Source organism: Cavia porcellus, unplaced genomic scaffold (assembly GCF_034190915.1).
Source record: "Cavia porcellus strain 051 isolate PalLab524CR breed Dunkin Hartley unplaced genomic scaffold, mCavPor4.1 scaffold_21, whole genome shotgun sequence".
NCBI classification, from domain to species: domain Eukaryota; kingdom Metazoa; phylum Chordata; class Mammalia; order Rodentia; family Caviidae; genus Cavia; species Cavia porcellus.
In genome coordinates this window covers 35,071,506-35,091,448 of record NW_026947504.1, presented here as the reverse complement: position 1 = coordinate 35,091,448, position 19,943 = coordinate 35,071,506, and the positions used below count along the sequence as shown (strand labels likewise).

The following is a 19,943-nucleotide window of genomic DNA, read 5'->3' as shown; positions in this document are numbered from 1 at the left end:
AGTAGTGCTCCGACATTCCTGGCACACCTTGTGCTCACCTGCAGTACCTCTGCCGTACTTTTCTGTAGGACTGGTACCTTCACTCCCTTCAAGGCCTTTAAGTGAGACCTCTGATCCCGATGAACCCTCTCAAACTGTACCACCACAACCCCATTCCCCATACCTGGAGATCAAAATGAAGTATGCTTAAGGGCCTGGCAAATGAAACCTGCAAATAGAAATTTTCAGGATATAAATAAATCCTGTGCAATACTGGAGACATGCTTAAAAACTGATCATTATCTAAATTCAACCAAGTACTCTGTATCTGCCAAATCTGGTCACTCTATCCGCATCCTAACCTGCTTATTTCCCCTCCATAACCTTCATTCTCCTCTAGTACACCAAACAGAGTTGCCCCTTGTTACCCAAGGGGAACTGGTTCTAGCTTTATTCCCCATGATGGATGCCAACATTCATGGTGCTCCCATCCCTCATTTGAATTCACAGACTGTACACATCCTCCTGTATAGTTTAGATCATCTCAATGAATTTTAATACCCAATGCGATATAAATGCTATAGAAACTTATGGTTTATTGTCTGGGTGAATAAGGACAAGAAAAAATGTCTAGAAGACGCAATATTCCCAACAGGTTGGATCTGAAGCCATCTGCATCTATGCATGTAGAACTTACAGATACTGAAGGCAGATGGTTATCTGTCTGTCTCTCCCCTGCTAAAATGGAAGCTCCTTTCTCCCGTCTCAACTTCCTATATTGCTGGGATTATAGGCATGCACCTCCATATCTAGCTCTAGAATACGAACTCTTAAAAGAAAAATAAATGGCTGTGTGGTCACAGCTATACTTGGTATGTAAGACACATTCAGTAAAAATTTAGTCAATGAGTAAATTCCACTTTAATCAACTGATACTGAAGGGATGAGCAACTCAGGAAAGATCGCAGCACTCTAAGTCCTCTGCCAGTATTTAAACTCAGTCCTGTTTCAGTTAGCTGGTTTCTCAACCACCATGCCATGCTGTTATCAGTAAACTTTAAAGACATGGGTAAAAACAAAGTCGCCTTCCTTCCTGCTCCCCATGCAGTTTACACAGAGGGTGATGTGACTTGTTCCTCACATCTTGCTGAAGGGGAACAACACTCCACTGGCGCAGAGCACCCAGGACACGTGAGGTGAGAACGACGAAGTAAAACTCATTTATCTGAGTGTTACAAAATGAAATACTAGCTTACCTTGGATTGTACTTTTCATATTTTCCCCTAAGTAATTTAAAGGTAAAAGATTCTCCCAATACTTTCTCTATCCTAAGCAGATCACTCTCCCCCTTTTTTCCTACGAACCCACAATGGCCATTTTGACTCCTGTGGGAATCCATGGTTGCTTTCAATATACACCAGACCCTTTAACTGCTCTCCTCTAACCCCAAAGCCAGTCCTTGGGCTGCAAATAATCCCTGCCCTCTCTTTCCTCCAGGCACCATCACCTGTGTGTCAGGCCCTTCATCACTTGATGTTCTAAGCTACATTTCTTCACCTTTTCATCTCAAATGCTCATGAGGGAAAAAAAAAACCCACAATAAACATTCACTAATGTTAACATTCTGCTATTTTCTTTATCCTGTGTAATGTTTCAGGAGAAATTAGCAAAGGAGTACCTCTCAAACCAACCCAAAGCAACCCAAACTAGCCACATATTCCCTCTCCTTTTATATGGAGTCTTCTCTTATCCAGTCTTGTATTATAGGAAGACACTTGCGAATAACCATACATTTTGTAAATAACAAGTTCCTCTATCTGTAACCTAGACTAAATCCAAACACACAAGTAGGTAGGCATTTAACAATCATCCGATGCATAATGAATAAACCTGTTAACAATTCATACCAAGAAAAAAATTTCTCCAAAATATATAAACAGTATGCAATCTTAAAAAAAAACCAATTGTATGACAAACATCTTACTATCTAAACAGGTAACTCTCCCTCTAAAAAAAAAAAAAAAGACCAATTTATCTCTGTAATTCTTTATTAAAAATACTGCTGTACACATAAAAACTAAAACCAGGATTAAAGATGAATAACATATATTGGGATCATGACATTAGAACTTAACATACTGGTGCTTTTTAGGGAAGTTCTTGACATCCACATAACAGAACCAAGGTCAAAACAAATAGAAGGGTACCCTTAAAAATATTTACAATGAAGTAAATATACTAACAGAATTTAAAGTAGGTACAAAAAATTGAAATGACCAATGCTACATGATTTTAAGGGTTGTCCTTTCTGTGCTTTCATCTGTTGTAAAGGAAGGTAAGGAACATTTATATCCTTAATTTGACTATTCTCAGATATTAAAATATTACTATGGATTAAAGACTTAACTTTTAGACAACCTCTTAAGTGGAATTATACTATGGAAAAGAAGGTTCCCCCAAAAAACACCTAAGCAGAAATGAGAGTTCTTTTGAAAACCATTCCCAATTAAAAAAAAAAAAAAAAAAGTAAACGAAAAATAAATATAAAACAAAGCTAAAAAATATTACCTGACACCAAATGTTTTTTTGGATGACAATATTTACTCATGAAAACATATCAGCTGTCTACCTTTTATATTCAAACCAAGTCCTGAGGTTACTAGGGGCTGAAGCAAACTGGTATTTATGGTGCATTCTTGGATTTACAATGTGAACTTTCTTTGCAGAGGGAAGTTTGCTGGTCTATATAGAATGAGGTTCAAGCCCTATTTTACCCCTGCCATTCCTTAGCTTTCACAAAACATTGGTCCACAAATTAAAAGTTTTCAAAAAGTTCCTAGACACCAAAACTAAAATAGATGATCCCCTTTCATTTTCAAAGAAAACAATATTGGAAAAAAAAAATCTCCAGCCCGCTTATAAATTAAGCATTTCATATTTTCTCTAGAATACAAGTAGTTCTTTTTTGTACAAAAGAATTACAATATGATTTGTCAAAAAACATATAAAAAGACAGCTGCTCTTCCTCAAATACATGAGCTAATGATAAAAGACTTTTGCATCTTAATGTCTCCAAGTTCTTGTTCTTTTTACATAAAAAAGAACATTATGGTGGCAAATGCTAAGTATCTTCTGACTGTTGAACATTATGTTCTCTTAAAATCCATCCAGATCAAATGCAATCACTGATTTTCTTGTTAACAACAGATGCTCCCAACGTGGACTCCAATGCACGTGTTAAAACATGGATAGCGCGTCTTCTAGTCTCCAAAGCTGTCAGTGAAGAGGTGCTTTTTCTTGATGCAAATTTCAAGGCAGAGAAAAATCATTTTAAAGCTTATAAAAAGTGAACAAAGAAGTATTAAAAACTTCTCTGCAGTACACAAATACGCGTAATTATTAAAATTGAAGACAGTAACATCAGTTGCAAGTGCCCAAGAGTCTGTCCTGACTTTCTTTCTGAGTTTCCACATTTGCTTCATAGTTGCATGGTGAGCACCCAGTGCTAGTAAAACATTCAGTGCTGGGAAAAGAGATATAGTCTTCGTTACTGTTTTTAAGAAAGAAAATTCCTATGTTTTTGGCAGTCTTCAGTATCAAAGAATAGGCATTTCATTAACTAGAAATTCCATGAATACCCAAGTTTGGCGATAACTTCATGTCCAAATATACGAAAGTTACGAGAAGGAAAATTGCAAACTTTTGAGATGCATTTCTTCAGGAAGATCCCACAGAGTGAGTTATTATCAAAAGTACTGTTACTTTGGGCTAAGCAGTGACTGCAAAGGCACAGCAGATCATTACCCCTCCAGATTCAGGCTGTCAGAAGCTCTTGGTGCCAGACCACTGCTGTGTTCAGTTCGTCTTCTGAACAGTGTCTCTGCGTCCATATCCAGTGTAAAGTACCATAATAAAGCTGTGGTTCAAAGAACAGGACTTCATACAAAAAAGCAAGCTGGAAATTACCTAAAGTAAGATACTCCTGAACTTTAGGCATTAAACACATTTTCTTTTTGTTTTTAATTAAAAATTGCATAAATGTATCTGACTAGTAGGCTTTCTTAAAAAAGGCTCTTTTGTGAATTTGGAGCAAAAAGCTATACAAGCTCCCTCAATTACTATTTATCTCATCCTTATTCAGAAAAGACTTAAACTAATATGGGAATTCATACCCAAGAATTCACTGATATTTCTTTCTGTATGTTCTTACAAACAAACAAACAAAAGAATCTCAATTTGATCTAACAGTGGATGGCATATAGAGCTTGCATATAATACTCTTACACTTCTATGAAATTATTTACCTGGTCCACTATGTCATTTAGGGTAACCCATCCCAAAACAAGTGAATTTTGCAACCTTCAATGGCAAAACTTCTGCCCAATATTGTTTCCCAAAAATGTTCTTGCAAATAGTTTCCCTTAATCAGTATACAATGTGGCAAAAGTTCAAAGATCAGGAAAAAGTCTTTAGAAAACTAAAATTAGTGCATACAGGAGTGGGAAAAACAAAAGCAGGAGCACCGATCACCCGCTGGTGCTCCTGGATCTGAAATGAACTCTTCACAGACAGAGCCTCCACGGCAGCCAGAGCTCTCTGAGGAGTGAAACATTCTTCCTTTTCAAGTAACGATGCACCTGACCACGTGCAGCAGCTTGGCTCATCTCCTTTACGCTTCCCCAATGTGAAAGGAGATGATGAAACAGTTCAGCTGTAGTGCAATTTGCTGTTGTTAAATTCCTGCAGGCATTTTTAGCAAATACTACAACTGACCATTTGCAGCTGCGATCAGTTCTTGAAAAGTATTTTCAAAGCAGCGCTTTAAGTCACTGTACGTCACTACAAGGACGCTCTTCTCATCTCTGGAAATCAGGCTTATTTTTTCTGGCACACCAGCATCTAGCTGAAACAGAGAGATTACACAAAATATCAAGCTCATACCATCAGAGAAGAAGCTACCTCATCTATGTGAGGACATTTCCAATAATGGTAATGAATATTTTGAAGAAACTTTGGTCACATTCCTTTTCAGATCTCCATAAATACTGTACATTACTAGTTGTTACAATGTTGAACCCAGGTGGTTTTAAAATAAATACTATTCTGTTTCTACTTATTCCTCATGCTTAACATTTGTTTGTATTACTTTATTTCATTAAGTTGATACTCTGTACTTATTTCTTGTGTGTGTGTGTGTGTGTGTGTGTGTGTGTGTGTGTGTGTGTGTGTGTACAGGATTGTACTACGTAGCCCAGGAAGGCCTCAAACTTACAAGAGATTCTCCTGCCTCAGCCTCCAAAGTTCTGGGATTATAGGTGTGCACCACCATGCCCAGCTTGTTTTCCCTTTTTCTGTATCAAGAACTACAATGCAATGAAGATACTCATCTACTTATTTTTTTCTTTCTGTAGGAAGTAACAAGATTGTTCCCTAGAAAAAATATTTGAAATTATAAATAATTCAAATATGAAATACCAATGATTGGGGCTGGGGATTTAGCTCAGCGACGCAAGCAGGCAGTTGTGAGTTCGATCCCCGGTACCAATAAAAAGGAAAAAGACAAAAAAAAAAAAGAAAAAAGAAAAAAAAATACCAATGATTTCATAGCTTACTGCATACAGCCAAATTGTTTTCCAAAGGATATCAACTGAATACCACTGACTTACAACTTGTAACAATTTATTGGCAGTTCAGTATCAATTGAGTACCTTCTTGTTTTGCCATTTTTAATTAAGTGTTATTAATAACTTTTTCAGACATTTACTTTTGTTATTTTCTCTTGTGTAAATGCTAGCTTATGATCTTACCAAGTTCCACCTGCAGTAATTTGACGGTACTATTTTTGATCTTTATAAAGCACATACATGAATCCTTAGTCCATCAAATAAGTTTCCTTATTATTTGTTTCACCTTTTTTACTTTCCAATGTACTTTTTTTTTCCTTACTTCACTAACCAACTCATTAAAATGTTTAAAACTCACAGAAGTCTCAAACTTTCACACATTTCCCCAGTTAAGCTGACATCATTTCTACCAAACTAAACTCACATAATACGACTGTCCTCCCTTTTATTCAACACTTTTTGAACTTAGAAAACTAGCACAGTCTAGATTTGAGATAAATTTTATATTATTTTGTGATACAAAATAGGACTTTCCTCAAACTTGCAATTAGTCTACCATTCATTAAATTACTCTTCCGTTCAGCTAATGCCACGTGATTCTGGTCACTGCTGGTAACAGTTCGATGTTAATTACTGGTGGTTTAATACTAAAGATAACATGTTCTAAAATCTGGTTATTTTCTACTCGCTGTTCTCAAGGAACTATGATTTCCCAACAGAAGAAATAAAGGAAAAATGTAAATCACAATGGATTACTTCAGCTGTATGTGCTGACATATTCTCTAAAAAGTTTTACAGAAATTCGAAACCAGACTAGTAGTTAACAACAGAGCCCATCATGAAGGCATTCCCTACGGCAGGCCACCCGTGCACTTGCGGTTCTACACCATGTGCTATGTGCGGTATTTTCTCCTCTGGTACTTACAATTTAGAGGCAGCTCAAGCCATGAGCTGATAAATATTTTCTACAAAGAGCAACGTAAGAAATGTCTGCTTCCCCCACCCCAACCCTTTTCAATTATAAAATTACTCTTAGTTGCAGGCTACTAAAAAACTGACTGGAATCAATGTGGCCAGTGCCCATAGCTTCCAACTCTGGTTTACAAATAAACCTATATAGAAAGCCTAGAATTTACTCCTAAGAACCACTTTTAAACTTTGTAATTTGAAATAATTCCTAAGGAAAACACATTCCTTCTTTCCTCTGTAAGTTGTGTCTTTCCTAGTATTTCCAAAAACATAAATCTCACCTCTCAAATTTAATTTATCCAATGACCGAATCCACTGACAACAGCAAATTACCAATGCTGCCAATTTTGTAATTTATTATTATAATACTGTAGCTAACAATAATACATTTACATATAACTCACAATGACAGAACAAAAGAGTTCAATGTAAAAGCAAATTTGTTTGTTTTTCCCACTCATTTTATTTGGTATAACAAAATGATTTGTAACTAAAATACAGTACAAAAGAGGAATAGTCAAGAAATCTTGGAATTATGTAGGTATTAGAAAATCTTCCTAATCCAGAAATTATGTTTCTTTAAAAATTATGTAGGCTATAAGAAAAGTACATCTTGATTTTGTAAGTTTCCTAGGATTTATATAAGATGCAACTCTACAAATTGTAGGTAGTGCGGTGATTTTAAAAATCCAGATACAAATTACCTTGTTAAGACAAGAAATGATATGACTGAGGTCAATCCAAGGAGCACCCGCTTCTGTCACCTGATGAAAAAGATGATCCCTAAAGAGTTTCAACAGATAACGGTCTCCAGTCTCTGACCAAGTAGGATCCTTTTGGAACCTGGGGGAAGTTAATATTTTGCCTCAGTAACTCATGCTGTATGCCATAGGGCTGTGCTTATTTTTCTGACTTAAGAGTACTTTAATTTTTTTTCCACTAATGAAATTTAAAGGAGTTTTCTTTCTTTTGTAGTGTTAAAAAAATCTTACTGAATACAGAAGTGTATGAATTCCAGTTTGTAAGTCTCATTCTCAGGGGAATTCACCCCTTAATACATTATTTTTGCTTTTTAACTTTAATTCCTACTATTAGATAAAATGGGAAAGAAAGAAAAAGTCTATGGATAGCTTTAAATTGAGACTGTAAGAGAATACTTTACCCCCTCCCATCCTATAGGTTATAGAGATGGTCTGGTAAGTTTTCTTGTTCACCAGTGGCCGTAAAATAAAAAAAAATTGCTCAAAAAAGGTAGACTGCGATTCCCTACCATTTGATCTGAAGGCAAGCTGCAAAGAAATGGAGAATCGGGTAATCACTATTAGTTTTCGGTAAATTTAGGAACTTATAGCCTGGTGGGTAAACAGAGGATAGTCAAATAATAAAGTGGTCATTGCACAGTTACATGATGCTATTAAAAGGATAGCCCAGAGAACAGAAGTGTGAATTCACCTAGGAGGCCAAGGAAGGTTTTCAGAGGAAGCTGTGGAGCTGCTCTTCCCAGAACAAGAATGCTTCTTAGTGACAAGTGTTTCAAAGGACATTATGGAACAGTGAGTAAATGTAAGAAAGATCCAGGTGTCTGGATGGGATTAGGAAAAAAAAGTGTGAGGAGGGAGGAGGTGAGGAGAAAGAGTAAGGAGATGCCAGAGAGGAGGAAAAGGAGGGGGAAGAAAAATGCAGGAAACTCAGAGATCTGAAGCAGAGATGAGAAACAGCAGGGACCACACCAAGCAGCCTCAGGGCATGCTGACAAAACAAGGTCCTGGTCTCAGAACCAGGGCGAAGACCATCGCGTGGCTTTTACCACAATCGCAACCTTTGCAAAGGTCACATGGACCTCCAATTAAAACATAAACATATCCATTTATCTCCGCTCCTTTTCAACATCACACAAAAATAACAGTAAATGTCTGAGAAAGTATAAAAACTGAAAAACAAGGGGTAAGAAGAAGCAACAGTAGTAGTGGTGTAAGTATTTCTTAAGAAATACGTTCGTAGTACTGGAGAAGGTGCAAAACTGGTTTGTGGGATGACCTGGCAGATCTGACACGACTGAAGCCCAATGCTGTAAGGCTGTAAGAGGTGCAAGAAGCAGGGAGGAGGAGAGCTTTCGGGCGAACTGCATCAGCGACCAGAGGCTCAGGACCTGATGTCAGCAGGAACCACTACCACAGCAGGTACAGACCAAGGCTGGAATCAGCAAGGCTGCTGTCACGGCTCCACAGAAAGCACAGCTCACTCTCAGCCTCACCCTCACTTAAATCTACAGGGTTACTCTCTGGAAGGAATGAATCCAAAAAGCTCCAGTCCAAGGGATGCCATTAAAATGGCCACTAAGGAATCACAGGCTAGATGTTGTTCAACAAAACCTCCCCCTGCCTGGCGGCCAAACAGTGGCTGTCAGGCCCACATCGTGGACAGTAAGTTGGGAGGTTCTGCTCAAGAAAAATGATGACATTTGGAAAACTACTAAAAGAAAACAAAAGCTACACATAACAACATTATGCTACTGTACCCGCAGGAGAGCTCACATTCTGCCATCACCACCTCACACACAGCTACTCCTAGCTGCCTTTGCAGGACTTCATGTTTCATAACAACGAATGGCTAAGTGTCCAAACCTGTGTGTGTGTGTGTGTGTGTGTGTGTGTGTGTGTGTGTGTGTGTGTGTGTATACCAGGGATCAAATTCACACCTTGCACTTGCCGGGCAGGAACTTAGGCCACTGAGCTAAATCCCCAGCCCGTCCAAATCTTTTGAAGAGAGAATAAAACAAAACAAAATAAAGCAAATTCATTATTTACCATGAGATACTACAGAGAACAGAACAAAAACTTAACCTTCCTTCTCAAAATCACCACCAAACTTCTGTAATTGATAGCTTCAGAAATAGTAAGATAAATATGAAAAGAACAGAAAAGTTCTTGGAAATTAAAAATACAGCAGAAAATGTAAAATTCAAAGGATCAGAAAAACCTTTAACTTTAAAGAAAATAAAATGGAGATAATGCCCAGAATGTAGAACAAATGGTTACAAGGTAGAAAATAAGAAACAAACTACTCAAAAGTCACAAAAAGCATAACATCTGAGCAGTGAGAATTCCACAAAAATAAAAGAAATAGTTATTAAACAACAGTAAGGATCATTGCCTAGAACCAAACAGTTTAAGGCTTGGAAACTGCAGGGATCCATCTGTGGAAGACTCATCATTTTGAATCTAAAGCCCATAGCAAATCGCATCCATGTAAATCTCTAAGAATCAGAGAGACCCTAAAAGCGTGGGTGATGGGAAGGGGTTGGGAGCAAACTTGCTTTAAATCTGGCTAGAAGTTTAAAAACAAACAAACAAACAAACAAACAAAATCGCCACAGTGAAACTTTCTAGTTCCTATCAACAAGAAAAACAGGCAATCAAATTGAAAATAAAATGAACAAAGAATATGAACAGACAGAAAAGGAAATAAAAATGGATCAAAAACATACAAACATAGAGTGATTTCAAAAGCAAATTGCACTGAAATTTGACTTCTCACCTATCAGAGTAAAACTTTCTAAGTCTGAAAAGTATTATTGGTGAGATGCTCTCAGAAACTACAGAACTTTTTATGAATACTGTAACAGCTCTAAAATTATAATGACATATCTAACTAGCAACCACAATTGGGCTGAACATTATACAGACAAAAACAGAGGCATAATTTAGTCTTACAGCATTGTTCACTCTAGCAAAACTCTGAAAACAAGGCAAACATCCGTCCGCAGGGACTGAGGGAATAAACTGCAGCATCAGATGGACTCTGACGTGGCTGTGCACAGTGGTTAGCAGCCATCGTCTAGATTAGAATCCAGGCTGATATGCTGAGTAATTAGGTGATACTGGACAGGTTATTTAATCCATCTATGCCTCAATTTCTCTGTTAAATAGGACTACAACAGAACCTCCAACATGGGATTGGCAGGTGGCATTTATAAGCTTGACACACTCAACATGGGTTTGCAAGCCATGTTGTTATGAGCAAAAAGTATCATACAGAATACTGCATTAGTTTACAATTTCTATATATTTACAAAGAGACAGAAAGAGTTGTATTTGTGTCTCCAGAAGTCAGACGAAAGAAACTAATGGGAGCAACTGGGGAGACTGGGAATATTACGTATGAGAAGAGATACTCTATTTTTACCACAATTCTTTTTGTAAATTTTTAAAAAGATTTTTAAAATATATTTTATTTAAAAATAAATATATTAAAAATTTAAGCATTTTTTGAGAACCTAGAATTTTATAATCATATTATCAATAGTGTGTGAAGGACCAAAAAAACTCACCACCCACTGGGAGCTAGAAGAAGGATGTGCTTCATTAAAAGAACAAATCAAGGGAACAAGCAAGAAACAAGGTAACCCATACAGAGACAAGGAGAATGCCCGGACAGAGTAAAGAGAAGCTCCAGATCTGAAGTGCAAGTGCAGGAGGTGTGAAGTACAACCAGGCCAGGTGGGAACAGGAGGCCCGGGCCGTGGGGAACTCATCTGAGGGGCAGATAAAAAAGGAACTGGCAGGTCATCTATTTTTGAAAGATGTTTTATAACTCTGGCAGAGTTTGCAATGAACTGGTGACAAATACTTTTTATTTTGTTTAGCTCAGTAAGAGAATCACCGACTCTAAGGAAACAGCCCCTCCCCTTCAAAACATGTACAGAAAAAAGGAAATATGATTATGCCTTACTGTGTGATATAGTTATGAACAGTAGTTACCGAGTCATAAAATGTCAACACTTCCGATTTAATGGTACAATGGGAGAGGATGTGCTGTGCATGCTCAGGGAAAGGGAGAAGTCATTAGCTGAATTAAATACTGAAAAAACTCAGCAAAGAACAGTTTATGTTTTAAAATGCAAAGACAAATTTCAGAAGAAACAGTGAAGAGTTTTTTTAAAATGGTTTAACATAGACAATGTCTTTTTGGATTAGGAAAATTATTAGGAAAAGTCCTAATTAAGTCTTTTGAATTTTTTTTTAAAAGGGAAGATGATTTGAATTTCATGAGTAAAAAAAGAAAACCCCACAGGCAATACAGTACTTCCAATAGATGAAATGACTCTGAAATGTGAGTTATTAAAATCACAACAGCTGCTATTCCCTTCCGTGGCTGACAGATACACAGTACAAATACCAACCCTGCTGAGGAAGAGAAGGCTAACTTTTAACTTACAAACACGCAGAACCAAATGATAACAGTACAAAATGACGTGACCCTGACAAATAACACCCAGTGACTAACGTCACCCAGTGTTACCAAAGTGTCAGCCATAAAACTGTATTTCAATAGGAAATAAGAGCTGTGTCACAACTAGCAATTTCTTAAGTCTCAAAACTGACACAGGTAAACTGATTGGTCAAGCTTCAAAGGAGACCAGGTATTAGTCATAAAATGTGCAAGTCACAATGGAGATTCTAACACTACACATTTGCTGTATGTGTTGTTAAAGTTTATCAGTCAGCTACATTCAGGCTGGGGCTAAGAAACAACATTCTGAGCAATCTTGAGGAAATATAAGAATCTTCTCTTTCTCCAAATAAAACTACTGAGAATAAAGGTTAGTCGTTACTCAAAATAATGCCCTTAATTGAAAATACGTTGTAAAATACTGTAAATCCTTACTCCGGCCTCTCATTGATTGTTCCCAATTTTGCTAGGAGCCTAAACAGTCTTCCATTCTGAACCTCCTAGAAAACATTTTAAATAGAAAAAGGATGTTAATGCTCCAGCTAAATGAATATAAAAACCAATGTTTACAAAAACTAATATCCTGCACCAATTATACCTTTAAAACAAGTTTTAACATTTACATTTCAATTATACTTTTAAATACATTATGTCCATTAATTCAACAGTAGTACTCTAGGTTACACTGTGAATCATTTTTAGGAATTTATATTTATATTTATTTATTTATTATCGGTACCAGGGATCAAACTCAGGACTGCCTGCTTGCAAGGCAGGCTCTTATGCCGCTGAGCTAAATCCCCAGCCCAGGAATTTTTAAAGTAACACAAAAACTCAAGATTTTTGTAGTGACTACAGTGAAATCACAAATGAAAATAAGAAACAATATCCAGAGGAGATGAGAAATTAGATTACTAAATATTTAGTTTGCACAAAAAATTTACAACTTTAAATAGTAACTAAATCCAGTACAATGATTAGTATGTTTTACACTTATTCGTACACACTGATATTAAATGCACATTATGCTTTTTTAACCTCATTTTTACCTTTGCAAGGTCTTCTTCAATGACATCATTTCTCATCTGAGCAGCATCCAACTGAGTATAAAATCGAGCACCAATCATGGGCATGATGTCATTTACACTTCGCATCCTATTTTGGTCAGTCAACAGATACCTGACCAAGATTTAAAAAAAAAAAAAAAAAAAAAAAAAAATCACCTGAATGCCCAAAGTGCAATTTAAAAAAAACAACATAACCCACAAACATACCTACTGCTATCATCATCATCCAGTGTACACAATTTGTAAACACGGTCATTCAAGTCAAATTCATTTTTGAACTTTAAGTATCATTTCACTGGAAAATTTTAACGGACAATGGAGAAATGTGACTCCCTCTAAATTGTCACTGCTATGCGGTGACAAAGGAAAGCAGTTGAGGGCTACACTTACCCACTCCCCTTCTCAAGCCCCTCTTTACAATACTGCTAGATGAGAAGATTGTTAAGTGTTTTTTGAGAAGCATGAAATACTGCAGAGGCAGTCTTTCCTATTGCTCCTCGAAAGTAAAATTCTGTTGTTATTTTGTTGTTGTTTTTTTTGTGTGTTTATGTTGCCCAGCTTAGTCTTGAACTTGTGGGCTCCCAGTGATCTTTCCGTCTCGGCCTCCAATACCAGGGACTACAGTACACACTGCCACTCCTGGCAAGAGATGATTTTTGAAACTAAAACTGGATCTTCAATTTAGCTAATTAAATGAGTCCCAGGTTTTTAGAATGCTACCTTCTGTTCTGCTATTTTATCTATCAATTGTCATCATATATTCATACTTATGAGCACTCTTTACATATTAACACACATCAGAAGAGACCAAATCAATTTTCCCTGGCTTGTAACTAAGGCAGAAAGCAGTACAGATTTCAAGAGCTGTGAGAACATAATGATCCTTGCTCACCTGCTACAGCGTAATCTGTAAATAAGCCTTTCTCTGACCTTCATTAAAACAGATGTCTACCTTTTACTTTTCTGCTTTAATTCATACTGTCTTCACAGGACCTATCACTATTTGAAAATATCTTACTTCCTTATGTGTTTATTAACTCTTCCTATTAGGGTGCAAAATTGAAAAGATGGAAATTTTGTTCATTCTGTTTAATTTTGGCATAAAGTAGGCATTCTTTTGTTGAATAAATGAATGATTATACCCATGCAAAACATCTGCCATAGTGAATCTGTAATTACTGACATATTCATATTTTAATAAAAGTTATAATAAGCTACTGGGCTTATAGTTTAATTGCTCACTTATAGTTTAATAAAAGTTACTATAAGCTATTGGACGTTGGCAAATTACTTTACCTCTATTTCTCAGTTTTGTTGTCTCCAAGTCAGGGCTAATAATGGTATCTAACTTACAGAGTTACCGGAAGAAATAAGTTAATGCGTGTAAACAATTCAAAAACATCTGATACCTGGCTGATTGCTCCACAAAGTTTAGCTCATGATTACTACTGAAGTATGATTTTATTTATTCACTTTTCATTAAGGAAAATTTCAAACATTTATAGAAGTAGCCAGAAAAGTATAATGAATCCCCACATGTCATCACCTGGTTTCCGTCATTATTAACATACAGCCAATTTGTTACATTCCTATTCTCTATTCCCACATTTTAAAAAAGAAAAATCTGGAGATTACAACCTGAAATTATTTGAAACATCCTAGGTGTTGCACACTAAGGCCAAAAATCAAATGTAAAACATGTTTTCATTTAAAAAAAAAAAACCTTTATATGGTTATCAATAGGATCCAGGCAGCCACAGTGCTCCGCCACAGCAGGACACATATGCCAGGGTAACACAGAATGAGGGCATCCTCATCCTCCGTCTCTCAGCTCAGTTCCATAGCCTAGGGCTGGTCCAAAAAGAAACAGACAACCCAGGGCTACACAGAAAGATCAGAAGGACAGCTGGACGCTAAAAGAGACTGTTAATTAGGTTCTAACTGCTTCAAGAATGTAACAGGAAAAATTTCAAGAGACTTCCAGGCATGTCTTCTCTAGAGTAAAGGTCGTAGCTAGCCATCCTCAGGAATCTCTCAGTATTACATGTGTTCTCCTGAGGGACCGCATTCCAGTGGCTTTCTCTTAAGCTCAGCTGAGTTCAAATCTATACTCTCTGATGTCTTAAGAAATTTAGGACAGCTTTCACTCTTAGAGCAGCATGGACCAGGAAAACTCTTAAGATAATGATGTAAACTGTTTTACGTGCCATCTAATATCCTATACTACTCAGGATCTACTTGTAGCTTTTGAGTTCTTAACATGTGGCTAGTGTAACACAAGAAACATATTTTAAATTTAAATTCAAAAGGGAACATAAAACTAGAGGATATCACTGCAGCATTACAGGGTGCCCTTTGATCAGATGGTTAACCATCAATAATTTAAGCACACTTGTTTATTAATTTATTCAAAGAAATATATTTTTAGCAATAAAAAGTAAACTATAAATTGTCAGATTTTACTTGATTTTAAATAGTGGGAACTAAAGAGTCACTGAAAGGCTCCACATGAAAGTAAGCAATATCCAAACAGAAAACAAGCTGTTTCTTCATCTCAGATGATAAAGTGTTAATTATATATTAAGAACTTACAAGATCAGATTCTTCAGGTCAGAAGAGTAATTGATTGTCACCAATTCCATGGCTTTCTGTAAATTCTCTCTCTGAATTCCTGCCAAAGAGTTGCAAGCCAAAGCCAACACAACTTTTCCTAATGATATCAGATCTGCTTGCTGATATGAAAGAATACAGATTTTAATTTACAGGTACACACTTAATACACTCGTAACACTGCCTAATTGGGAGGGAAAAACCCATCATTACAAATGCAGAGTTTACGGCAAGGTTCTCAAAACTGGCACTCCAGAATCACCTGGAATTTATTATAAAGACAGTTTCTGAGCCTCTCCTCCAAGGATTCTCATTTAGTGAACAGGTCTAACATTCTTAAGCCACTCATATAATACAGCTGAGGGCAGTTCTAGGTAGTTCTACATTTTAAGAAACAAAACAAAAGTGTGATGGGAGACAGGGGAAAGGAAGGAAGGGAAAAGAAAAAAATTACATACATATATCAGAAAGGCAGCTAAGACAGTTACACTGCTAGTTTCTTCTAGTTCATTGACAAGAAGTTTTGTGCTAATCCCTTTTTGGACAATATTTCATGCCTATATCTTGTACTCTGAATAACTACTATGAGTATAACAATGTTCAATGTATTAATTATTGTTACTCTCCTACTAGACTGTTTTGAAATTGTTCTATTGTTATTTTTATTTTTTGTTGTTGTTTAAAAAAAGCAAGAAACATAAAGCAATTTGATGTCAGCTATGGAACTGTTGGTTATACAAGGTTTTTTTAATTTTAAAAGTAGAGCTGTAAAATTTTTAATTTTTTTAAGTAGAGCTGATTCTTTCTATTGCAACAAATTTAGGTTTACTGTACACTGGCTTTATTATGTTCATTGCAATTAACATATATTTTTTTCATTCTTCATGAATCTTAGAATACAGTATGATGATTTAAAGGAAAATTATTATTATAAACACAAGCATTAATATTGTTTTCTAGACCATCAAAAATAGTGCAAAGCTGGGCTGGGGATTTAGCTCAGCGGCATAAGCGCCTGCCTTGCAAGCAGGCAGTCGTGAGTTCAATCTGTACTGATAAAAAGGAAAAAGACCAAAAAAAAAAAAAAAATAGTGTAAAGCTCAATGAGATCTCATCTGTCTTTGTTTCCAAATAGGTGTGCTGGAACTACCTCTTTCCTACTCCCCAACCCTCCTTTTAATGCTTTACACTTGTGAGGCTTTTTTAAAAATGATTTTCAAAAGACAGTCAACTGAAGTAAGCTAAGTCCTTTATCACCTACTGCAACTCCAGGAAACCAAATGATCACCTGAGAACCCCTGCTTGGTGCACAACCGCCACACACGACATGCATAAGAAAATGTACAGCTCCAAGTTAACAGGAGATCATCTGAATTAATTTCTACCAAAGATTTCTATAAATCTTCAAACTCTGAGATTTCATCTGAATTACTGAATACTTTCCTGATCACTGAGTAATGGTTTAGGATAAGGAATTTTCATATAAAGCCGTGTATTAAAATCACCTCTTTACCACCATTTCAGTGTTACTATCCCAGGGTAAGGGCTAGGTATGCTTTTCAGTGCATCCACAAGAAGTTCTCATATATAGCCAGGACTGAAAGCCACAAAGACAGTGGAAAATCTGGTCTTTTAATAATCCAACCTGATTATTTTTGCATTAGATGACTAACATTCTACCTAAATAACAAGAGATCAGAGGAAGTCAAAGTCCATTACTACAACAACATTGTAGAAGTTCAAATTTAAAACGTATCTAAAACTAGCACCTGTGGATCTCATAATCAACAGAAGAACCCATGAGGTACACAAGCTACTTGCAATCTATCAGAAAAGACCCAAGAGGAGCAGTCAGAATGAGGGCACAGTGGGCACAGGGGGAGGTGCGTGTGAGAGGCACTGTCACCACTGCCCTCGCAACTGCTCTTAGAGGGCACTGCTGTGCATTCTGAAGAGCTGCTTCAGCCACACTGAAGGTTCAAGTGAAACTTTAAGTTATACTAATGAAATTACAGAAATCTTGGCCAAGAGAAATGAAGAGGACACATGCACGCTAACCATAAATTTCTATAGGTGTTCTAATCCAATGCATCCAGCAAGGCAAGCTGAAGGTGCCTGCACTATTTATCACACGTTTTAGTAGCAGGTAACAATACAGTTTTCCACACCTTGAAACAGAGACATTTTCATTTGGTTTCACCTTGAAACAATGCTGAACTAAGCTTGTACTCTAGAACATTCCATTACTCCCTAGTAGGAGACAGGAAAACAGCTCCAAGGTAGCTGAAGAACTAAATGGGTTAAAAACATTACATCAATTTTGAGTACCTCTTATCACTTCTCTAAAGCTAACCAAGCAGAATCATCCAATTTTAGAAATAAAGTATACATAACAGATAATCCAGATTAGATTATTTATTTTAACATAAAATTGAGTAATTCTTTTTCTTCTTTCTCAGCTAATAATTTTCCATTTGACATTCTGCTTCTTACTTCCATCATTCCCCCCCCCCCCCAATTTGTGGAATTCAGGTTTTCCCCCAACTCATTTTCAGTTTCCTCCTGATTCTTGATTTTTTTCTGATTTTATCTATGGCTCTACTCAATGTCCGTTTTACTGAAAGTCAGTCTCTCTCCATGTTTCTGAAACAGACTATGAAAACCAGACTACAAGAAACAGCACATTCCTTTCCGATGTTCCTCCTCCTTTGTGAAATCGCTCTCTCCCTTTTGGGACTGGCTTTCATTCTCTCCATACCTTGTGGTAAATAAACAATATGAAAAATCTTCACATATGTAGCAAAAAGACAAAGCCCAAAACATTTTTATTGCTGAAAAATACAGAGGTCTATGGACTGAAACCCAACAGTTTGTCAAAGTAGTTACTGGCTTACAAAATCAGTGGCTACAAAATCAAAGCACAAACATGGCTGTCTGAACTCAGGAGCCATTTTTACCTTTTAAATAGTTTTGTTTTACAAAGTAACTATACACTGTGAAGTAACTAAAAAATAGTACCATATATTTATAAACAAAAATTAGAAACTATTACTACTGTGAGACAGAAAAACAAAGTCAAACTAGCCTCTGTGTGTGTGTGTGTGTGTGTGTGTGTGTGCGCGTGCACACGCATGCACATGTGCCATGTGTGTGTGTTTGCAGGGGAATGTGTTAGATTAAATGCAGGACCATATGCATATCTGGCAAGTACTTTACCCCTAACCTACATCCTCAGTGTGAAGCATTTCAATACAAACTGGAGATAAAAGTATTTACTGTAAGTAGCCACTTTACTTACACAGAATAAGCAAGGCAAAAGCAACTATTCTTAATACTTCTTTACAGAGACCAGTCCTCTTTCTTTCTTCAGCACTAGGGATCAAACCCAGCAGGGTAAACATGCTAGACAAGCAGTCACCACTGAGCTATAACCCAGCCCCAGGGTCTCATTTTCCTATACCTTATCCTATACATAAAGAAATAACAAAATAGCTAAGAACATCATGGGGCCTAATCTAACCAGAAGAAAGTTAAACAGTAACAAAATTCTGGTAAAATGCAACTGAATGACAGGTGTGGACTAAACAAAAGGAAAAATGACTTAGAAAGTGACACATTTATAAAATTTTGATTGGCAGCAGAGTATTCAGTGTTCTAAAAGCAAAAATGAAAAGGTGTGGCTTAAGAAATGAAAAATAGTGTCGTTTAACATAATCCACTCTGTTAACCAGTGAATGTTTCCATCTACTTCAAGGACAAATTTCCTACTGATATAAATACATTCTACCTTAAACAGCTGGTGTCTCTGACACTGCCATTAATTCTGTACATTCTAACTTGTAAGATTTTTATACTACCACCTAATGGCAGTTAAGAAACATGTCCAAAGTTGCATACAAGCCACCAAGAATAAATTAAAATCTAAACTTAATAAACCTTAAATAATTTTATCTTTTTAATTATAAGTAAAGCATCCACATTAATTCTTACTTACCTGGTACTGTGCCATTATTGCCAATGGATTATTATTTTGACTGTTATCAAATGTTAAAACATCGAAAATTCCAACACAATTTACTCGCAACCTTCAAGGATCACAGAATTTAAAGAAAATAATTAGAATAATTTTTCTCACATAGTAATGGACATTTATTAATATCAGAACAATTTCAGAATACTCTAATGTTCACTCTTATATATGCCATCCCATATAATCTCTACCAAATATTTTAAGAGATAAGGAAATTAAGGCCCAGAGATAACCAAACATTATGTTTCTGATTCTAAAAATCAGTAACTGATCACTTTTATATTTTAAGAGGTTAGTTTCTTTTCTATATCTCCAAACTGTTTATTAGTTATTTACAAAAGAAATCTAGTTTCCTAACACCTGTTAAGACATAAGGCACTTCTGCACCTTTTACATTAATATATTCAAATCTCTCAACCAGTTTGTGAGACA

At 36.3% G+C, this 19,943-nt stretch overlaps 1 protein-coding gene across 10 annotated transcripts in view; it reads right to left on the bottom strand.

Annotated features, from left to right (window-relative positions):
• Window positions 1-2,009: 2,009 nt before the first annotated feature.
• Window positions 2,010-19,943, bottom strand: part of Pan3 (poly(A) specific ribonuclease subunit PAN3) — a 133,527-nt gene continuing 115,593 nt past the window's right edge. For 9 of the 10 annotated variants that reach the window (XM_063232554.1, XM_063232557.1, XM_063232555.1 and 6 more), the window contains 6 exons: window positions 19,476-19,566; window positions 15,464-15,603; window positions 12,854-12,983; window positions 12,240-12,304; window positions 7,277-7,415; window positions 2,010-4,882 (listed from right to left, as the gene is read on the bottom strand). In XM_063232554.1, coding sequence (XP_063088624.1) covers window positions 4,742-4,882; window positions 7,277-7,415; window positions 12,240-12,304; window positions 12,854-12,983; window positions 15,464-15,603; window positions 19,476-19,566 — 706 coding nt within the window. In that variant the 3' untranslated portion in view covers window positions 2,010-4,741. The remainder of the gene's footprint in view (window positions 4,883-7,276; window positions 7,416-12,239; window positions 12,305-12,853; window positions 12,984-15,463; window positions 15,604-19,475; window positions 19,567-19,943) is intronic. The other variant, XM_063232560.1, reaches the window with a different exon arrangement.